This window comes from Dermacentor albipictus, chromosome 2, assembly GCF_038994185.2.
Source record: "Dermacentor albipictus isolate Rhodes 1998 colony chromosome 2, USDA_Dalb.pri_finalv2, whole genome shotgun sequence".
Lineage (NCBI taxonomy): Eukaryota > Metazoa > Arthropoda > Arachnida > Ixodida > Ixodidae > Dermacentor > Dermacentor albipictus.
Window position 1 is genome coordinate 136,530,070 of NC_091822.1, and position 18,971 is coordinate 136,549,040.

The 18,971-nt window shown below is 44.4% G+C and overlaps 1 protein-coding gene across 2 annotated transcripts in view; it reads right to left on the minus strand.

Moving 5' to 3' along the window:
* The window catches only part of LOC135918339 (uncharacterized), a 31,298-nt gene extending 12,327 nt beyond the window's left edge, over positions 1-18,971 (minus strand). For both annotated transcript variants that reach the window (XM_065452020.1, XM_065452014.1), the window contains exons 1-4: positions 18,665-18,971; positions 11,719-11,822; positions 3,578-3,619; positions 2,355-2,405 (exon numbers count right to left, since the gene is read on the minus strand). In XM_065452020.1, the coding sequence (XP_065308092.1) occupies positions 2,355-2,405; positions 3,578-3,619; positions 11,719-11,822; positions 18,665-18,785 (318 nt within the window). In that variant the 5' untranslated portion in view covers positions 18,786-18,971. The remainder of the gene's footprint in view (positions 1-2,354; positions 2,406-3,577; positions 3,620-11,718; positions 11,823-18,664) is intronic.

Here is an 18,971-nt window from a genome sequence, read left to right on the forward strand (position 1 = left end):
CCTATAACAGGTAGTAACGTTGCAGCGAACCACTAGCGAACATTTGTTTTGCCGCCATTTTTTGACCATAATAGCGATGAAGCTGGCTCTGAAGGTAGGCGATTACTCTATGGGTAGGCTGCGAATGCGGTTTCGGTTTCATATCTGACTAACGAATAAAGCCGCGGGCTGGAATCGGGCAAGTAAGATAATCATGAATTGTGAGCTGCCCTTTTTCCTTCGAAATATGGTGAAGGCGTACCGGAAATCTCCGTTTAAGGTGAGAAATAGCGTGTCTCCGACGCAGTTACTCCCCTTCAGTGCCTCCAATGTGGTCGTTGCAGCCATATATTGGGTTCACCATAGGGGTCACTGCTTAGGTCAGGCGCGTGCGTTCTGACCAGTCATGTTCGAATTATCCAGCGAGAGCCAATACCCCGAAATAAGTTTCGGCCCATAAAAAAGTCACGAGCCATTCCACTCTGTGAAGGTGGATGACATGTTGGAGGAGCATGTTGTCACGCGCGCACAGGTAAGCATGAACACATCTCGCTCGATGAGCGCGGAAACTCGCTGTAAAATTATGGAGAGGAATCGCGGCAGCAGCAAGCGAATTGACTTTCATACTTCTCTCGGTTCAACGCGAGCGAAACGTCGAATGCACAGCGCATGCGAAGCTACCGGCACTACACGCACTCTGCAAACATCGCAAATCGCTTTAAAGATGAGGCCCGCGCGGCCGCGCACTTTAGCCACGTCGCAAATCACTTTCAAGACACGCAAGCGCCGGCAACGCGTCCCTACGGCGTCCGTCAAAGGCGTCTGCTACGGTGTCCGCGATTCGCTTGGACGCCGCGGTTGTCTGCACTCTGTACAGAGCGGCGGGCGAGGAGGACGCATCGAGGCACTGTAGTAGATGCCGGAGAAGAACGCCCCTCCTGCCTCGCCTGACCCCCCTGCCTCGCGCGCGACAGGAGAGGGCACGCATTCTCGCGCTCTCACCCTCACGCGTTTTCCCTCATACGGAACCTCACGGCGACGCCGACGGCCGAAGTGCCCCTGGATTGTCCGTATAATTGCTATCGCAATAAAACCGGTGCGCTCTCGCCGAAGTTCACTGTTGAAAGTCGTATGGCATGCTTTCTAGAGGGCAGCTCTTAGGGGCCCGTTCCTGTGGCGAGCGTGGACGTTGTCCCTCGTAGCCGAGCGAACGAACATATCGAAGGATGAAAGCGAAAGCGGAACGCAGCGGCAGATGAAAGACTGCGATAGAGAAGAGCGCACGAGGAGGAAAACGGAACCAGCGGAACCATGAGGTGGAAAGGGGAGGATGAGGGCATGGCAAAAGTGCGAGAAGTGCCGTGCAAGACGCGTTTTGCGGCGACGATGGCTACGAGATTGCGCCAGAGTAGCGCGGGTCGTCTTTATGGAAACAAAGCGCTGCATAAGCGGAGGTCCTTCTGCGGCGGCAGCTGTGAATCGCGCCGCCTCTCGCGATCTCCTGGAAGGAAGGAAACCAACTTTATTCAGGTCCTGCAGGCCACGAGAGCTTTGGGCTCTCATGGAGTGGGCGTCTCCCACGACGGAACCGGGAGGTTGAGTTTCCTGGCGGCGTCGTGATCTCCTGATTAGCGAAGCACTCGCGTCACACATCGCTCCGTTTGCAACGTGCCTCGCGAGTCGGATTGTCCGCGTTAGCGAGTATATCCGCAAATGAAAACACTTGTACAGCGGCGCCGAAATTTCGCATTAGGGAGTATCGTAATCCGCGATGATTTTAAAGATTATTCTTGCACAGAAAGCATTGCTGTTTGTGTGAATCGCTCCCAACCAACGCACCGCTGAAATCCCGGGCGCCGGGGCGGGGTGCTGCTTGTAACCGCCATATGCAGAAACGCTCACTTGGTGCAGAAGCAGAATAGGCCACCGCCAAACGCTGTGAGACAGCACGTGACTCAAACGACCAAGATACAGTATTCGTATATATACAAATACTCTATCTTGGTCGTTTGGTTAAATGTATACATATAACCAAATACAAAAATAGTATATGTATACATATACTTTTTTTTGTATCGCAGTTAATACGGATATTAAGCGGAGCGAACGCATGTTAAATGCACGAGGGCGTCGTGTATGACCTTCACGGGACGACGATTTGTACCTGTCTCAGTTTTTCTGAATTTCCCCCAACACAACACTTTCGCCAAGTCTAGAGAAATATTGGTTTAACGGCCTCTTCATAAATATGTTGAGTATTGCCAACCAGACGGATAACCTATGAGGCTCTTTTTTACATATATATTTCTCTCCGTGAATATTCTTCATTGCTCTACAGGCATTGGGAGTGTAGTTGTAGGCCTCGCTTCACTCACCAAAAACTCTGTGGTCATCTCTGTGAAGCAAGCAGTCCACCTCTCGCCTAGCTGCAAAACGTAAAGGAGAAATAAATTCTCATTTTGTGCACCAAGTGCCAAGCAGAGCTACAGACAGCGATCAGCGTGTCTCAGTGCGCCGTTGTCTGCTGCTCCGCTAATTTGAGGTAGTTACACACTCAAGCGATAGTTGCAAAACAATAATAAACAATAAAAACCTTCAGAAAATGCCGTCGCCAGAGTTGATGAATGAAAGACAGACGAAGTAAAACATCGCCGTCATGTTCTTACCATTTCTATCACGCATAACCTGACTGTCTTTCTCTCTAAAATATATGCGATATATATTAGGCCAAGTTTCGCTTCTAGCTGCTTAAGACGCTTATTTCAGAGGAACACACGTGCCTAGGTCAACGCTAAAATTAGTCCCTCGTGTGCTGGTTAGCAACGTGTGGCACAGTGAAATCTGTTTGACGTCTCTCCTTCATCTATGGTCCCGAGCGAGACTCTCATATCGTCTTCAAACTGCGGCGTATTTGTTTACGGAAGTATGTCTGGATTCGCGATTTGCCGGAACAATACCACTTGTTACAGGAGGAAATTTAGGGCTAACTGCCCCTCCCCTCGTTCTCTCTCTATTTCTCTTCCGCTCTCTCTCTCTCTCTCTCTCTCTCTCCTTCTTCAAAAAAAAAAAATTCGCGCCGGAACGGCGAAAGCCCTTGCAACATGTTTCGTTGAGGATTTGTTATCTTTCTTTTTTTAAATGCAGTTTATTCATTACCGTTAGCTAGGCCAGGGCCAACGGTCTCAAAATCCGTGATGTCGTGGCGAGCTCCAGCAGGCATTTCACGGCAACGTGATCACCAACGGTTATTTGTTGTTGCTTTTTTTTCTGGCTGGGAAGTTTTCTACAAAGGCGGCAGTGTCTTTTTTGTTGCTTTAGAAGCACAATGATATAGCTTCACTTAATATACATCTTTAGCGTCCGGCTGCATTAAACTTCTACAATACCAAAAAAAAGCCGCTCTAACCGTGAGAGGAAGGCAATGGGGAGGGGTATATAAATAAATAAATAAATATATATATATATATATATATATATATATATATAGTAGCGTCTTGTAGACATTTCATTACCGTGCATCGATTGCCCGAATCTCTCGCCAAATGTCAAGTGACGACTAAGTATGCATAGGCATGCGTAACGACAGCAAACCACTCACCTCGTTGCACTTGTCGTAGTTTCTGCATATACCTTGAACGGCCTACGCACAGAGTGAGACGAGAAGAGGGTAAATAATACATTGTGGCAACTGCGACACGACAGCAGACACGAATGTTCCGGCTACGAGGAACCAAACTTGCAACTAGAGACAAGAGCTACAGAACATATAGGCTTCTGCATCGAGCCTTTCAGCGCTCCTCGCTTTTAAAGGGCGTTTCTTTCTTTCTTTCTTTCTTTCTTTCTTTCTTTCTTTCTTTCTTTCTTTCTTTCTTTCTTTCTTTCTTTCTTTCTTTCTTTCTTTCCTTCTTTCTTTCTTTCTTTCTTTCTTTATTTATTTATTTATTTATTTATTTATTTATTTATTTATTTATTTATTTCGTTATTTATTTCTTTATGAATTCCTCCCTCTCTTGTAGCGACACTCTCGAGGCTGGCAATAATGTTTCTCAACGTGGCACGTACGGGAGGGTCATATAAGCCCCATTCCACGCGAAATGTTCTTTACGGTACGTTCCCTGCAGAAATAAGCATACCCTGGTGTGGGTATATGCTCCGTCCAGCCATGGACTCGAAATTCCCTATAACATTCGCATGCATATATACGTTACAACGAAATAATAATAATAATAAATGCGAGTAACAATGATTCATATTCATTGACTCCTGCGGCCGCTACAGTGGCCTTTAGCTAGCCGAATTCAATTTAACGTGAATGCTATAGATAGACTTAATGAAGCAAGTCGACAATTTTTTTCAGCGAAGCTACCAAGCCTACACTCTACCACATCACCTGGGAGTGCGAACGCAACAAAGCATTCCACAAACACGAACACCCGAGTGCGGAGCAACGGGAGAGTCGGCTCACCAGCAGCGAGCTCACGGGCCAAAGGGCCCTAGTGCAGCACGCGAGCGATGCAGCGCGATTCAGTGGAGCCCTGGAATAGGGGCCCACCCTTGCTGAAGAGAAGTCTCAAGTCGCCAGCGCCAAGAAGATGAAGACGATGGAGACTTCGTAACCGCGAAACTCTTGAAAGACTCAAAAGTTTTCACTCACTCACTCAGCGAAGCTTTTAACGGCTTTACTTTTCCCAGGATCGTGTCGATGGCGCCCCTCGGTGCCACCGCGCGAACGCGCTCGTGTCAGTGCTCCCGCCTTCATCGTCGTCAGTTATTTATTAATTAATTAAGAAATACAAGGACGTATTCAATTTTACAGCGAAGCTGCTAAGGGCTAGTTGCCCCAGGATCATGTCCGTGTGTAGACACGAAACTTCCCATACGTGGGCCGATCCCTAAGATAGTGCAATACTGGGACGACCCGCGGTGGAGGTGAAGCAGACGTTAAGCACTCGCCATGCGTGGGCCGATCCCGCAGATAGTGCAATGCCGGGCCGACCTGCGGCGGAGGTGCATTTCACCAATAAAGGGCCCACATACACAGCTTCGCTGGTCATCCTTCTTCACAGAGTGGAAGAGCACTGAGTCTTACGGCTTCGTTTACGGCTTCTCCATATCACTATTGCCTTCGTTGAATTTCGCCTTCTTTCCGACGTGGATGGCTTTGATGATGTCGTCGGTCGTCAATTACTATTACATCATCGCGTATCTTCATTAACTGCGACCTTTTCGTCAGCCGTTGCACGCGTTGATGCATCACAAGCAGTGTACGAGCTGATCGACTTCTGGAGCAGCGCAGCAGGCTTATACAGAGTGTTTCACCTAACTCTTCCAATTTTTTTTTAAAAATTGCTTGTGGCAGACATCACAATTCTAGTCCATGGACTGTTCTACTGGGAGAGGCGGCCATTACTTCCACGAAAGATTGAAACACATAATAGGCTAATTTATAAAAAGCTACTAATTTATTTTTTAATTATTTACCTTATGGCACATATTGCAATTTACAAATTCTAGCCGGTGAGAACGTAAGGCATATCCACTTGAAAAGAATTGTGTGGATTACACCGTTTACGAAATATGAGCCGTCAAACTTGAGGTAAAAAAATACACTTTGGTTCCATTTACTTTTTTAACAAAACGTCGTTTTATGCGTTGAAGCACAAAAGTAACTGGAACGCCAGTGCATTTGTCGACAAGGTTCGGGAATTAATATATCGAGACTGGTGTCATCCTGAGACTTCGTTCCACGTGGATCCGCCTTGCGAACTCCTCGGCTAGAATTTGTAAATTGCAATATCTACCATAAGATAATTAGCCAAAACCTTGTTTAATCGAATAATCAATAAAAAATTACTAATCATTTCAATTGTTTTTCTGCAAGTAATGCCCGCCTCTTCGAGTAGACCGGCTCATGGACTAAAATTGTGCTTTTTGGCACAGGCAATTTTAAAAATTTTGGTAAATGTTCGCTGAAACACCCGTTGTATACATTCTGACATCGGCGTGCGCTAGTCAAGTGCGTCGCCAACGCTGCCTTCGCGCTAGCTCAGAGGAAACGTATGCGGAGGATAGCAATATAGCAATGGTACGGCGACGTCGGTTTCGTTGTAAAGCGAGCCATCGGGGATGCGTAATTTCCCTCGTTGCGCAGGCAAATTCGTTGCAGTTGTCTACGCTATAGATGCATTTACAGTGCACATGAAAGATAGGAAATTGGGCCGGGACACAATCAATTCTCAGTTGTACAGGTCATTTCGTTGTATACAGGCGTTCGTTTTAGAGGTGTTCGATTTATACAGCAGAGGCGCGTCTCCGTTGCTATGCGACAAGTGACTGGGCAGAGCATACGCAGAGTGGTCCCTTCTGGTGCGTGCTCTAAGTAAATTTCCACCGCTCCGCGTAGGCCACGAGTTGGCTATACAGTTAAATAGAGAGATTTATATCAGGAGTTCCCAACGCCTTCCGTGCACCTAATCTAAATCTCTGTAATGCCCACGCCGGTAAACGCTGCGTGTTGGCCATCACCGCACCGTAGCCATTGACGACACTAGCTGTGCACACTACTTCTCTTACGGTTCTGTATAAAGGGAAATTTAAGGGAAGTATGCGCCGGTTCGAATAGAGTGGTCGCGATGTTGCGTGCGTACGAGGTATTCACTTTGCATACGATTTAAGGTGCCTTGTCGAATGATATTTGAACAGCAGCGCAATTGCCACATACTTAAAAGGAGAAGAGGGACCACAAAACACGACACTGATGTATCTCGTGATCCTTCTTCTTGTCTGTGTACGTGCGTGGTTTAATTGCGTTGCCGTTCAATATTAATTTCAACCAACTCGCAAAAATATCAGTCTTGTTAGGGGATCACTTCGCTAGCTAACTTACTCTGCAAGTAATGCCTGACCGACTCCCTAATCGTCTCCTACCCAATCTGGCGTAAGGCAAACCCAAGAGAATAGTCGAATTTTAAACGATATATCGTACAGGAAATCAATACAAATCATACGTCGGTTCGCAAAAGAACTGAAATAATAATAATAATAATAATAATAATAATAATAATAATAATAATAATAATAATAATAATAATAATAATAATAATAATAATAATAATAATAATAATAATAATAATAATAATAACGACATCAAAGACTACAATAAAAGTTCATTTCAATGGCTGAAACACGACGAGGCAATGGTAACGTTACCTTTCAGTATAAAGCACCCAGCTGTTGAGCAACATGGAGCATTTTACGTGACACTACACTGCTAGACAGCTTAAACATCAAGCAGCCAAATACTTGCATATTTCTCTAGCAACAAACTTATTAGTCATTTTACTGTACGATGCGATATGAAGGTGCTCAGCAGGTTTATGGGAGTTTCGTGTCGTGTGATCAAGTCAAGCGCGTGGAAAATTGCAAATTGACTTTTCGTTGTAGGTTTACACGCTGCCTAACGATCGATGTCTCGTAACTAATACATTTCAGCGCGCGCTCTGTAGTGCGAGTTGTTTAAGTTTTACCCCCCAAAACCACCACTACCATCGACAATCAATTTGACTTTCTTCCCCTGTGTGGGTCCGTCGCTTTCGTTTGCTGGTGCTTCAACAACACGCGTACAGCGTAACAGATTTCCATCTCAAATTCATGGAAGCACGTGACGCAGTTTCAGCCCAATCTTCTGCAAGAGCTTGGCTAGCTGCCTGATTTTTTGCTGCTTGAACACATCCTGTGCAAATCCGCATATTATGGTACTTATAAGTACTTGTCATTGAGTACTGACCTTGGTGATCCATGATTTTGGTGAAGCAGCGCACTTTGAAGAAACGCGTTCACGCAAACATGAATGATCAGTGCCTGTGAATGTCCTCATCATTATTGTTTTTGTGAACGGTCTTTTTTTTCTCTTTTTTTTTCTTTTTAGTGTACTGCTTCGCCAACATTAGATTATCGGACAGGTGTCGCTGAAGTAGTTATATGTTTGACTAGGACAGCTTGCTTTCAGGGAGGAGCTCACCGAGTTCGTCCGATCGAATACGTGGAAGCTAGTAAACAGTGCTTAATGGGCCACCATGCTGTGAAATTTTTGACCGCGTAGAAAGCGTAGTTCCAGTGTGTATAAAGAGCGTGCTATGGGGTACCTGAGGAAACCCCGTCTACTGGAAAAACATCTAAACGCTCAGTGTTATACCTATTGAGAAGCAAGACAATAGACTTAATCTCTAGGACACCCTTTCGGAATACAGGGGTTGAATTTGTTTGCTTGTTTTAGTTTACTTTTGTCGGTCTCTCTCTCTCACCCTCTCTCTCTGTCCACATTTCTTTAAATTCTCCTTTAAAATCTCAGATAAAAGCTTTCCAAGAACGTTGAACGATGATTTCTGTTGGAAGATTGAAAACGCATTGAAATATCCATTGAAAGCAGCTACAATTAAGTTACAACTTGGTGCACAATAGCATGATGATATCATTAGTATTTGTGGAAATGCAACATAACAGCGCCGAAAATGAGCCTAATCGCCAAGGAAATAGATAATAATTTGTTTGATAAGCTATACAGACTAAAACCAAATTATATTTAAACACAAGAGAAGAAAAAAAGTACATAATACCAAAGTATTTCACTTAACTGCGCCTGCAGCACGAGTTTTCTTTTGTTTTTTGTTTTTTAAGAGGCAAATGAGAAATATAGCTCATTTAAGTTCGTTTTCCATAGGGAACGGCATATGTAAACAACTGCGTCTTGTAGCAAACAAGAAGCCCTCTGAGTTTTAGGAATGCTGCATAATGGGTTTAGATCTGTGGCGATATACGCCCGTTCATTGATGCTGGCCACCACAAGCGCGTCCGTAAACGAGCTTGTTGAAGTGCGCTTCGTCTTGCTTCTAAGACGACAGCTATGCTTCGCCTTTCCTCGGACCTGTTTATTTTTTCTTTGTTTTGGCCGCAAGGATGCTCGCGTATACCGACAGACCCTCTTCAACAACAACGTTAAGCGCGTGCTATGCGATTTGCCCGGGTGAACTTGGCAGCCCGCACGCCCGAGAATTGCACTCACGACAGTGTCGCGCGGGTCGCAGACGTGTGTGTCAGCATTGCCAAACCGCGCGGCCCGCTTTGTTTTTATTTCTTGTCCTGCGTGCAAGTTGTCTTCTCGTCTGCGACGCCGCTGTTTCGCGGACCCTTTCTGCCACACTTCGCCGCCGGTCAAGGCCACTGCGTAGCGAAAAAGGGCGTCTAGCCGCACGTGTGGCTAAGCCTTCTCGCGTCCGGCCTAATTTTGCTTAATTCGACCTTCACGGCGGGGATGTTGCGCAGAAAGGCCAGGGGCGACAGCGCGGGGAGAACGCGCGCCGCGTGTTGCGCATGTTTCAAAACACGCGTTGCCCGTGCACGCGTGCTTGTCGTTGTCGCGCGCCTTTATGCAAAACCGCCTGCCTTCTGCTGACTTACGGTTTACACAGTGTAAAGGGGAATTTGTGCGCAAATGGTCGATACGTGCAATTTCTCGCGCGACCGCACGCGTGCGGTGCGGCTTGCGGCGATGGGCGGCTCGAGCGTAAACAGGCCCTAATGCCCCATGTTTTCGCCTCCCAAATCTGTGGAGCCCCGTCCCACACTCCTTCGCGCAGAGACCTGAAACGAGGTTGAAGACGCACACTATTTGTTGTCCTGCTCCTCTTCTGATTACTACTACTACTACTACTACTATTCTCTGTTGCTGCTTTTCTTTCTCGCAATGGTGCAGTACTTAAAGGGACAATAAGGATAAACGTTACGCCAGTTTAGGCTGATACTGTGTTATTTCAAAACTATTTCTCCGTTAAGGGCGTGTTAATAGGTTGGTTATTAAAATATAAAATTATTGGTTAAAGTTGATTTTATTTATATTTCGCGCAGACCCCAGCGCCTGTACATCAGTGTGACGTCATGGAATTAAGTTTTCTTTTGTTCTTTTTTATATTCGGCCCATTGTGGGCACAGCAAACGTTAATTAAAGTTGATAAATTCAGTGTTTGACTCAATTGGAATACAATAAACGAATGAATCCAATCAATCAATCAATCAATCAATCAATCAATCAATCAATCAATCAATCAATCAATCAATCAATCAATCAAAGGTGTTTATTAAAATGTCCAGGAACAACCTCGAGGGTCTTGGTGCTGGTGCACTCATCAAGACAACGCACAGGAAAAAACTGTGCACGCCCACACACACATACACAGTTAAATACCGGCGCATACATAAAATAAATTAATGATTTATAGAATAAAGACTTTATTAAAGCATAAGATGTGCCGACAGAATATTAAGTAGGCCCAAACAGATGCCGACCAAATCCACTATGAGTTGGTGTGGCAATTTCAAGACGTCAGCGCCACCCAGCTTTCGTTCTTGCCTCTTTTCTGTTTTTTTTTTCTGACTCACAGTCAAAGCTGTTTATAGCGAAAAAGGATATAAGAAAAATAATTAATATAGCGAATTTAAGTGAAGCTTTCCTTCACATTCCCATGTACATTCATACTGCAGTACATACAACGACGAATATAACGAAATAAATCTGGCTGTCCCTTCAACTTCGTTGTAACGAGATTTTTACTGTACCAACCTTTTTTCTCATGGTACAAGGGTCTTTTCTTGGTATTGTGGAAGTTTAATATGCTAATACAGCCTAAATATATCTTTTTTTTCTTTAATGTACCTGCACTCTAAGAAAAGTTTGTCCCCTTTGGAGCGCCCCTTCTGCCACACAACGATAATCGTCATCTGCCTTGATGCGTTTCCTTTCCTGAAAACGCCGCGCCCGCTACTTTCATGTCGGGAATGCTATGTCATGCTGATAACGCGCATGCCTTTCGTTACTGGAAAGTACCGGGCTCACAGCGTTAAAGAAAAGAAACGCATCAAGGCAGATGACGATTATCGTTGTTTGGCAGAAGGGGCACTCCAAAGGGTGTAAATTTTTCTTAGAGTGTGTAAGCACAACTACCATGAAACAGTGCGTTTTCTTTTAAAAACTAGGAGAAAAATAGGCATTTTCAGTCCTTGTTCAGCTCCTCAAGTGATGATATTCACTACTCAGTAATGACGTGGAAAAGCAGAGAACACGTTATCTTCTTCGATATAACCTTAATATGCTATCTTCGATGCCTTGAACGCTAAGTTTCTCTCTCTCTCTTTTTTTTCTTGTTAAACAACTTGCTCTTTTTGAAACTGTACTTCCTTCACTGACTTCAAATAGTGGTTTCTTGCCTCTGACACATTTTCTTCTCTGATCTCTGTTTCTTCTTTTTTTTGCCATAACAACCTTACCGCAAAATAACGTGACACACGTTGTTAAGCTCGATCAGTCTACAAATACATTGAGCGCTCTGTCTCGTCGGCACCTGCCGCTCATGATTTCATACGGTGAAACGTTGAAGTGCAGCTCGCGTATACTGACCCACGTGTAACGTCAGTGTGTAGTGAGATGGTACACAATATCATTCTTGTACTCGCCTAATATTTATGGTGTGCGGAAAAATGAAGTTACTGTTCTATAACTCTGACGTTAACAGAAGTCTTGATGTTAAAATAATATTATTTTGGCCAAGCCGGTTGATATAATTCGTGAAATCACTGCAGCGCACACAAAGCAAACCAAACCGCAAACACCAACAAAACACTAGGCATACTTTCTCATCCCGAGTGCCGTGAAGCGTGAATAACTTTACGATATGCTCGCGGGCTCACCTCCTCGAGAATGCTGCCATGAATGGGCGTGTGGTAGAGGCCTTCTATGCAGGGCATGAACATGTCGGCCGCTTGCTTCAGAACGGACATCATTTGGCTGTCATCTGCGCAGGTAGGCAATTAAGATGGATTTAAAAACGCGCCTTCGTCTTGAGCCACGGTGGACCTGTGACTTGGTCTGCGCACTTGATAAGAGAAAAACGCTCCTTTATCGAATCTGTAATAAATGTGGACGCAAAGAGGAAAATAACCTTCTTGCATTTGTCTTTAATTTTAGTATTGCAGGTTGTAAAGCTCATTTTCCATCAGTGCGGTTATGTAGCTCCTCAGGGAGTTTGACCGACCGATAGCGTTGACGGTATAGCGTTTTTGCCTCCGCAAACGTATTTCGCTAGAATAGCAGCTTGGGCTTGTTGGTTTTCCATCCTGCTAGTAACAGCGCAAAAGAAACGTAGACATGATCAACCGCGTTGGTGGCACCATCTCGTGGCGCAGACATTAACCAGAGTGGACATGCAGCGATTACAGTATTATTGTAGCTGTTATATCACTTTGTATTTAGCGGTAGGTGTAAAGCTTGTGCGGTGACACAATCGTTAACATGCAAACTCTTGTCTGTTCTCCGTCAGCAAGAATACCCATGTAACATAAAAAAAAACATTTCAAATACGTCGGGATTTGACAAAGCGTCGCAAGCTGTTGCTACCATGAAGCGTTGCTACTACCCAAAGAGGTTACGTAAGTTGTATAGGTTAAAGGGACAGTAAAGTGAAAAATGATTTCTTCTCCATCATTAAATTACCGTTTTACAGCACCAAAAACACCACTCTCACAATGATAAGACGTTTGGTAAGCCAGAAAAAGCGCAAGAACGTAATACGGGTGGCGACGCCTACTTAAGTTCCCGCACCTGGGTGCTCGTCTTGGATTTTGATGGCATCTTCTAGGGCCTACTAATTATATATATCGGTACAGATTGTCTACATCGTGTTCTAGAGGAACCAAATATTAATGAGGGCAAGTTTCGCGAACCTTTATTCAGCCAACGCGGCCCAAATGCGAAAACATACTTTGGAATCCCTGACGTCACGCTGACGTACCAGCGCTGAGGTTTCGACGCGAAATTCAAATACTGATACTTGGACCTTCATTTTCTCATCTAATAATCAAACAATTTTTTTGATATGACTGCCTGTAGGGTTCTCAAACAATGCTTCGTTAGTCTAAACTGATTTACTGTTTCGCTTTAGTGTCCCTTTAAGTATCTAACCTCCGTGCTACAGCCTAGGTATATGTGAGTACCTGATTAGCTCAAGCAAGTTAGGTGACTTTTTGACGCTGCACTGTTTCGAAGGAGATGACAACAGAATCAATCAATCAATCAATCAATCAATCAATCAATCAATCAATCAATCAATCAATCAATCAACCAATCAATCAATCAATCACGCAAAATAAATAAATCATTAAAAAGGAAAGATACAGCAGGGGAACATAAGTAAAAAAAGGACAATGAATAAAAAGAACAATACTGAAAGGAAGAGTACGTATAGCAAGGCGAAAGGGGAATACAAAAGAAAAAGTACGAGAAGAGCCATTGAACAATGCGTGAAACTATGATACAACAACGCAAAGCTAGGAAAAGAACGGTGACGGCGAGTTATCAAAAATACCGAGATAATGAAAATAAGCATTACAAAGGCTCTGTGTTCTGTGTACGGTTGAGTGTTCCTGACAGATAGGAACATGGAAATGTCTGTACTTGTTCTCTGCTGAATAATAATAATAATAATAATAATAATAATAATAATAATAATAATAATAATAATAATAATAATAATAAATCTTTTATTGCACATAACGTATACAGGGCAATGAAACGGGCCTGTCAAAGCCTCTAGTGGCTTGAGGGACTTGGCCCGGCAAAGTCGGCAGACGGACGTGCAGTAAAACATAAAATAAGAACATAATAATAATAATAATAATAATAATAATAATAATAATAATAATAATAATAATAATAATAATAATAATAATAATAATAATAATAATAATAATAATAATAATAATCTTCCGTCCCCGTCTCTGGTAAAGATGTATTCCATAAAGGGTAATGTGTTTATGCAGACAGTCTAGAACTCTCTATTGAAATTGTCAGCATTGATCATTACGTGATATTAGAGCTTACGGAGAAGCCTGAAATCTCATAATCAAAATGAAGCCTTAGCTACAAAGAAGTAAAACAAAAGAATATATATATATACATATATATATATATATATATATATATATATATATATATATATATATATATATATATATATATATATATATATATATGCGGAACAGGTTGCAACTAGCTGGCCATCAAGCATCGTTTCGGATTCTGCAAAGCATTCCCAAGGGGAACCAACATGTTCGTGTGAGGCGAGCAATTATGTGCGTGATGCAAGCGTGTGCATGACAAAAGCATCGAGGTGCTAGTTGACGTCCCACAAGAGATGCATGCTTGCGACCATGGCCTAATAGGCAGAGCATCCAGCGTCTGCATGTGTGGGAAGACCCTAGTTCAGTCCCACCATCGGGCACGTATTCTGACGTTGATAAAACACTCAAAGAAAAAAACGAAGGCAAGACAGAATGTATGCATATTCTAGTACTTGGCGCCCGCTCTGTCTTGAAGTTGAGCGTTTCCGATTTGTACACTTTGGATTCTGCGTAAAAATATTCAACTATGATCTTATACTTCGTACCAATATGACACTGTATCCACTGAAGTTTCAGCACATGGATACCGCGTCATATCGGGATTGCTGAAAATGACTACGCCGGTGGTCTTGCATGCACAGATGTCTAACATCCTCTGAAATCGAAGAGTCAAAGCGCAATCAACTCACAAGACCTGATATCCGTGCTCACTTTCTGCCGCTTTTGGTTCCGTGACATGCACCTGCGTAACCAGGCAGTTTCGTGGAGAGCAAATCTCTCTATCGGGTAAAGTCAGGATCTGTCTATAAACCTGCATGGTTGTTCAACGACAGGACGTACTGACTCTCCGCTCTGCACTTGAGATGAAACAGGAGAAATCGAACACTTTCTGTGGTCGAGCCCAAGATACCGTGGTGAACTGCACTATAGATGAAGCAGGAGAACACTTTCTGTAGTCGTACCCAAGATACCGTGGTGAAAGGGTATGCCTTTTCTCGAGAAACTAATCGCGATGGGCCTTTCACATGCGTGCCTGCAACACCTTGTGTTTCCAGAGGGATCCGCTGTAGCCCGCGAGGATGTTTCACACCTTCTTACATTTCTAAGAGGCACTTATTTTGCTGGACAGGCCGTAAACATCCCAGTGATTGGCACTGCAAGATACGCTCACCGCCAAGCTTATCGCTTGGAACCTAACCTAAAATTGATATCTATGTTCAAGCACCGCTTTTGCCGTTCTGGCGATTATATTCCAGCCTTCTCAAACGTACCTCAACTCACACTTCTAAAATCAAGACTTATAAAATGAGACCTTCTGTTCCTCTACAAGGTGGCCTAGGACATTATACAACCTAATGTTTCTTGATCATGTGCAATTTTGCGTGCTGCGAAAGTGTACCAGGCAGCATTCCGCGTTTTCAACGCGGCCTTGTTTGCATTAGGCTGTCCTATGGCTCGACTCCAAAAAAACATGTAATAAGTGTTTTGCCTGCATTCACACATTTCAGAGTTCATTTCCTGTGTTTTGCATATATGTAGATTAACTTCCTTTTACTCCGTCTCCCCGTTTTCCGTTTCCCTATTTGTTTCTCTATCTCACGTTGTTTTGTTTACCACATTTACCTTTTCTGTACATCTTGTCTCGAGTATTGATTTTTAAGTGCACCAGTACGAAGGCTCCGTAGTACTTTCTGGATGTTATAATAAACATTTGATTGAGTGATTGATTGAAATAAACGTTCGATTGATGATTGAGGGTCCCACTGCAGTCGTTGACCTTGGGACCCTCGTTTGTATGCTAGTTGTTGCTAGCATACAGAGAGTTTCTTCGTTGCTAGTTGAATGGATAATAAACTGAAACTAAACTGATTGATTGATTTGATTGATTGATTAGTGTATTATCTTCCCATACCAAGCACAGAGTAATAATTCTTGATGATCTTACCACAGCTGGAATTTATTGGAACAGGCTTAGATATTCTCATTACAGTTATTACATAAAGAACAAATGCAGCGTGTTGGACTTTCTGGCATTCCCTTCAGCAGCATAACTTGATCGCTAATTGCTGTGGAAACGTCTGAAACATTTGCCTCTCGAATGCTCAAGTTTGTCTCTCAAGTTTGTCTCAAGGTGCCTCTCGTTCTGACATTTCCTTTGTGCGTCCCTGTAAGTTTCATCCGTTACTAAAGATAACTGCCTCTTTGTCAGCCCTGAATCAGAGGTCTTCCAGTGGCATACATGAATCGTCTAGTTTTGCTTGCAATTAACCGTGGTGATTATCTTGGTTCATATGATTTCTTGTGCATCACCGATGGGTCACAGGTTACAAGCAAAACTAATGTCGATGGCCAAGTAGATCAGATTACGGAACTTTCTTTTTAGTTGTATGGGCGAATACATTCCCCATTATACAGTCGTAAAAGCCCTCAATATCACCTCCGGTTCTCATCTGATATTATAACTGCTCTAAAACATAAAAGTAGCGTGTACCGGAAATTTAGAAGTCTTGTGCCTAATGAGTGAAGAGAACTATTCCGCTTTTTCGGACCTACGCAAACTCCGCTGTAAACGGGATCGCGACTCATATATTGCATTCCAGGAAAATACTGCCCATGACCGGCCGGCGGGAGTTTGGTAGTATATGCGCAAGCACTCTCGTAAACTTGGAGAGTGCATCCTTACGAGCCCCGAACACCTCAGTTGTGTCTTGTTTCGCATTCCGCGCAAGATCATTAGAGAACATAGACATTTCCATGTTCTGCATGCCTGTCATCACCATCACTCAACCGTCCACAGAATACTGAGTTTTTATAAGGCTTACTTTCATGACCTCGATATTTTTCATAACTCACTGTCATTGTCATTTTCCAAGATTTGCGCCATTGTTTCGCAGTGTTCCGTATTGTTTAACGGCCTTTGTCCATTTTCTTCTGTATTCACCTTGCACTTTGTTGTATGCGAATTCTCCTTTTCATGATCGCTCTTATTATTCGTTCTTACTTCTTTACTTACATTCCCCTACAGCTTTCTTTATGTAAGCGTTCGCCAGCATTCAAGCCTTAGGATTGTTCATGGCCACGGTAAATAAATGATTGATCGATTATGATTTTATTCTTCTTATTATTATTTATGCAAACATATAAAACACCACAAGGAAACAAAAAGGAAAGAGAAGAGGACGGAGATAAAGAGAGGAAGGAAGAAGTAAACTGCGCGCCACTAACAGAGAGGATCCCATGCGAGGGTTAATAACTCATGGCATACAGGGGTATGGGATCCTTGTCCTATGCGCCACTGTTTAGGATACAAGACAAGACAAGGATCCCACACCCCTGTATTCCCGGTTGCATTAACCCTCGCATTAAAAAAAAACCATAATACGTCACGTCACAGGCAGAGTGGGAGCACTACAGGCGAGAAGCTAGCTAGTCCCATGGTTGACAAGAATTCCAGTACAGCCTTGTGAGCCTCATATGAAAATATTGAAAGCAACAAAAATAAAACAAAAGAAGATAACACGCACACAAGCAACGAAGGAAGCTAGAGGGTATCGTAATGTGACGCTATTGGGACAAGGTTTCCATATTCGCTCCGAAGCGTGAAGGTTTCTTTTTTAGAGCGCAGCTTAGGCGCCCGTTTCTGTGGCGAGAGTCGGCGTCGCTTGACCGAGCGAACGAACGAGCACAGCGTAAGATGAAAGCGAACGCAGCGCGCGAGCGAGGAATACGCGAGGAGGAAAGCGGAGGACCGCATGGCGAAAGGGCGAGGAGGAAAGCGGAATGCCGACGGCGACCTGGGCTGTGTTCAAATAATCGCCGTAGACGGTTAAGTAGACGGCTAAGTGGACAGCGGCCATCTGAAGTCTCGTTCCAATTCCCACGAAGACGTCAAAGTAGACAGCTTCGCGAAGACAGCGTCGAAGTCAAAAATGATGCCGGCTACTTTCCTGTTCAAACAAGATGGCGGCTGAGCAGGACGCTTGGAAAGCCGACAGGAAGGTTGTCTGCGCACACACACAGAGAAGAAAAAAAAAACGTAGGCACGCGATCATACGCCCTTAAAGTAAGCTACATTGTATTTTTCATAGGTTTGCAGGCGCAAAGACTTACAATACAGAAATAATGTGTACTTTTTCTCAACGCTTCCTTGTCCCCGCGAGGTGGCGTAACGTCGCAGACGCGTCTTCGAGACGGCTAGAAACGCGTTCCATTACACGGTCTCGAAGCTGTCTCGGCTGCCTCCTTAGCTGTCTACGTAGACTTTCTCAGATGCTGTTCAGAATTGGAACACACCCCAGGCATGCGGCGAGCACGGAAACAAAGCGCTGGCACGAGCTTCGGACCCACTGCGCATGCGCTACTTCGCCCGCTGCGCCACCGCAGCAAGAGAATGCACGCCGCGCGAGCCACGCGTTCCAGTGTTCACGCTTTCTTTCTGAACAATGAGCGACGCAACCGGTGGAAACGCTTCGTCTGCCGCTGCTGCCAAACGAGCTGCCCGAGCAGAGGAGGTCTCAGCGCCACCGCCGAGAGCACCCTGTCGTTCAGAGTCAAGTTATCTGCCACAATATATCGCGAATTCAAAACACCTAAACAGCTGCACTATGAATTAGCCTTAGAGAGTATCCTAATCGTCGGTGAAATTTTTGTTCAATTCTCTCTTCGGCCACGGGCATGGATTATACGACCGAAGAACGAGTGCACGAGTGAGCAGAAAGTCCGCGCGCCGCGTCATCACCTGGTGTGTTGCCGCAGCCTTCGTTGCCGTCGCTTGTCCCGGCCAACAAGAGTGTCAGGAGAATGTTCCCGACGAGGACGTCCCTCGATCGAGCACCGTCTAGTAATCCGAAAATCGTCATGACAGGGAGTCAACACAAGGTCTTGTGTTTTGTCACCCCGTGGTGCGTCGCTGCGATGCCTGACGCTAGTTTCGCCACTGTCCACTAGGGTCTCGCGAGGTGACCTCGCGGCGAGCGCGTTTGATTTGATCCCGGGTGAGGCGCTCAATCTGCGTGTTTGCTTTGAAGCAGCGCCCTTGAACGGAG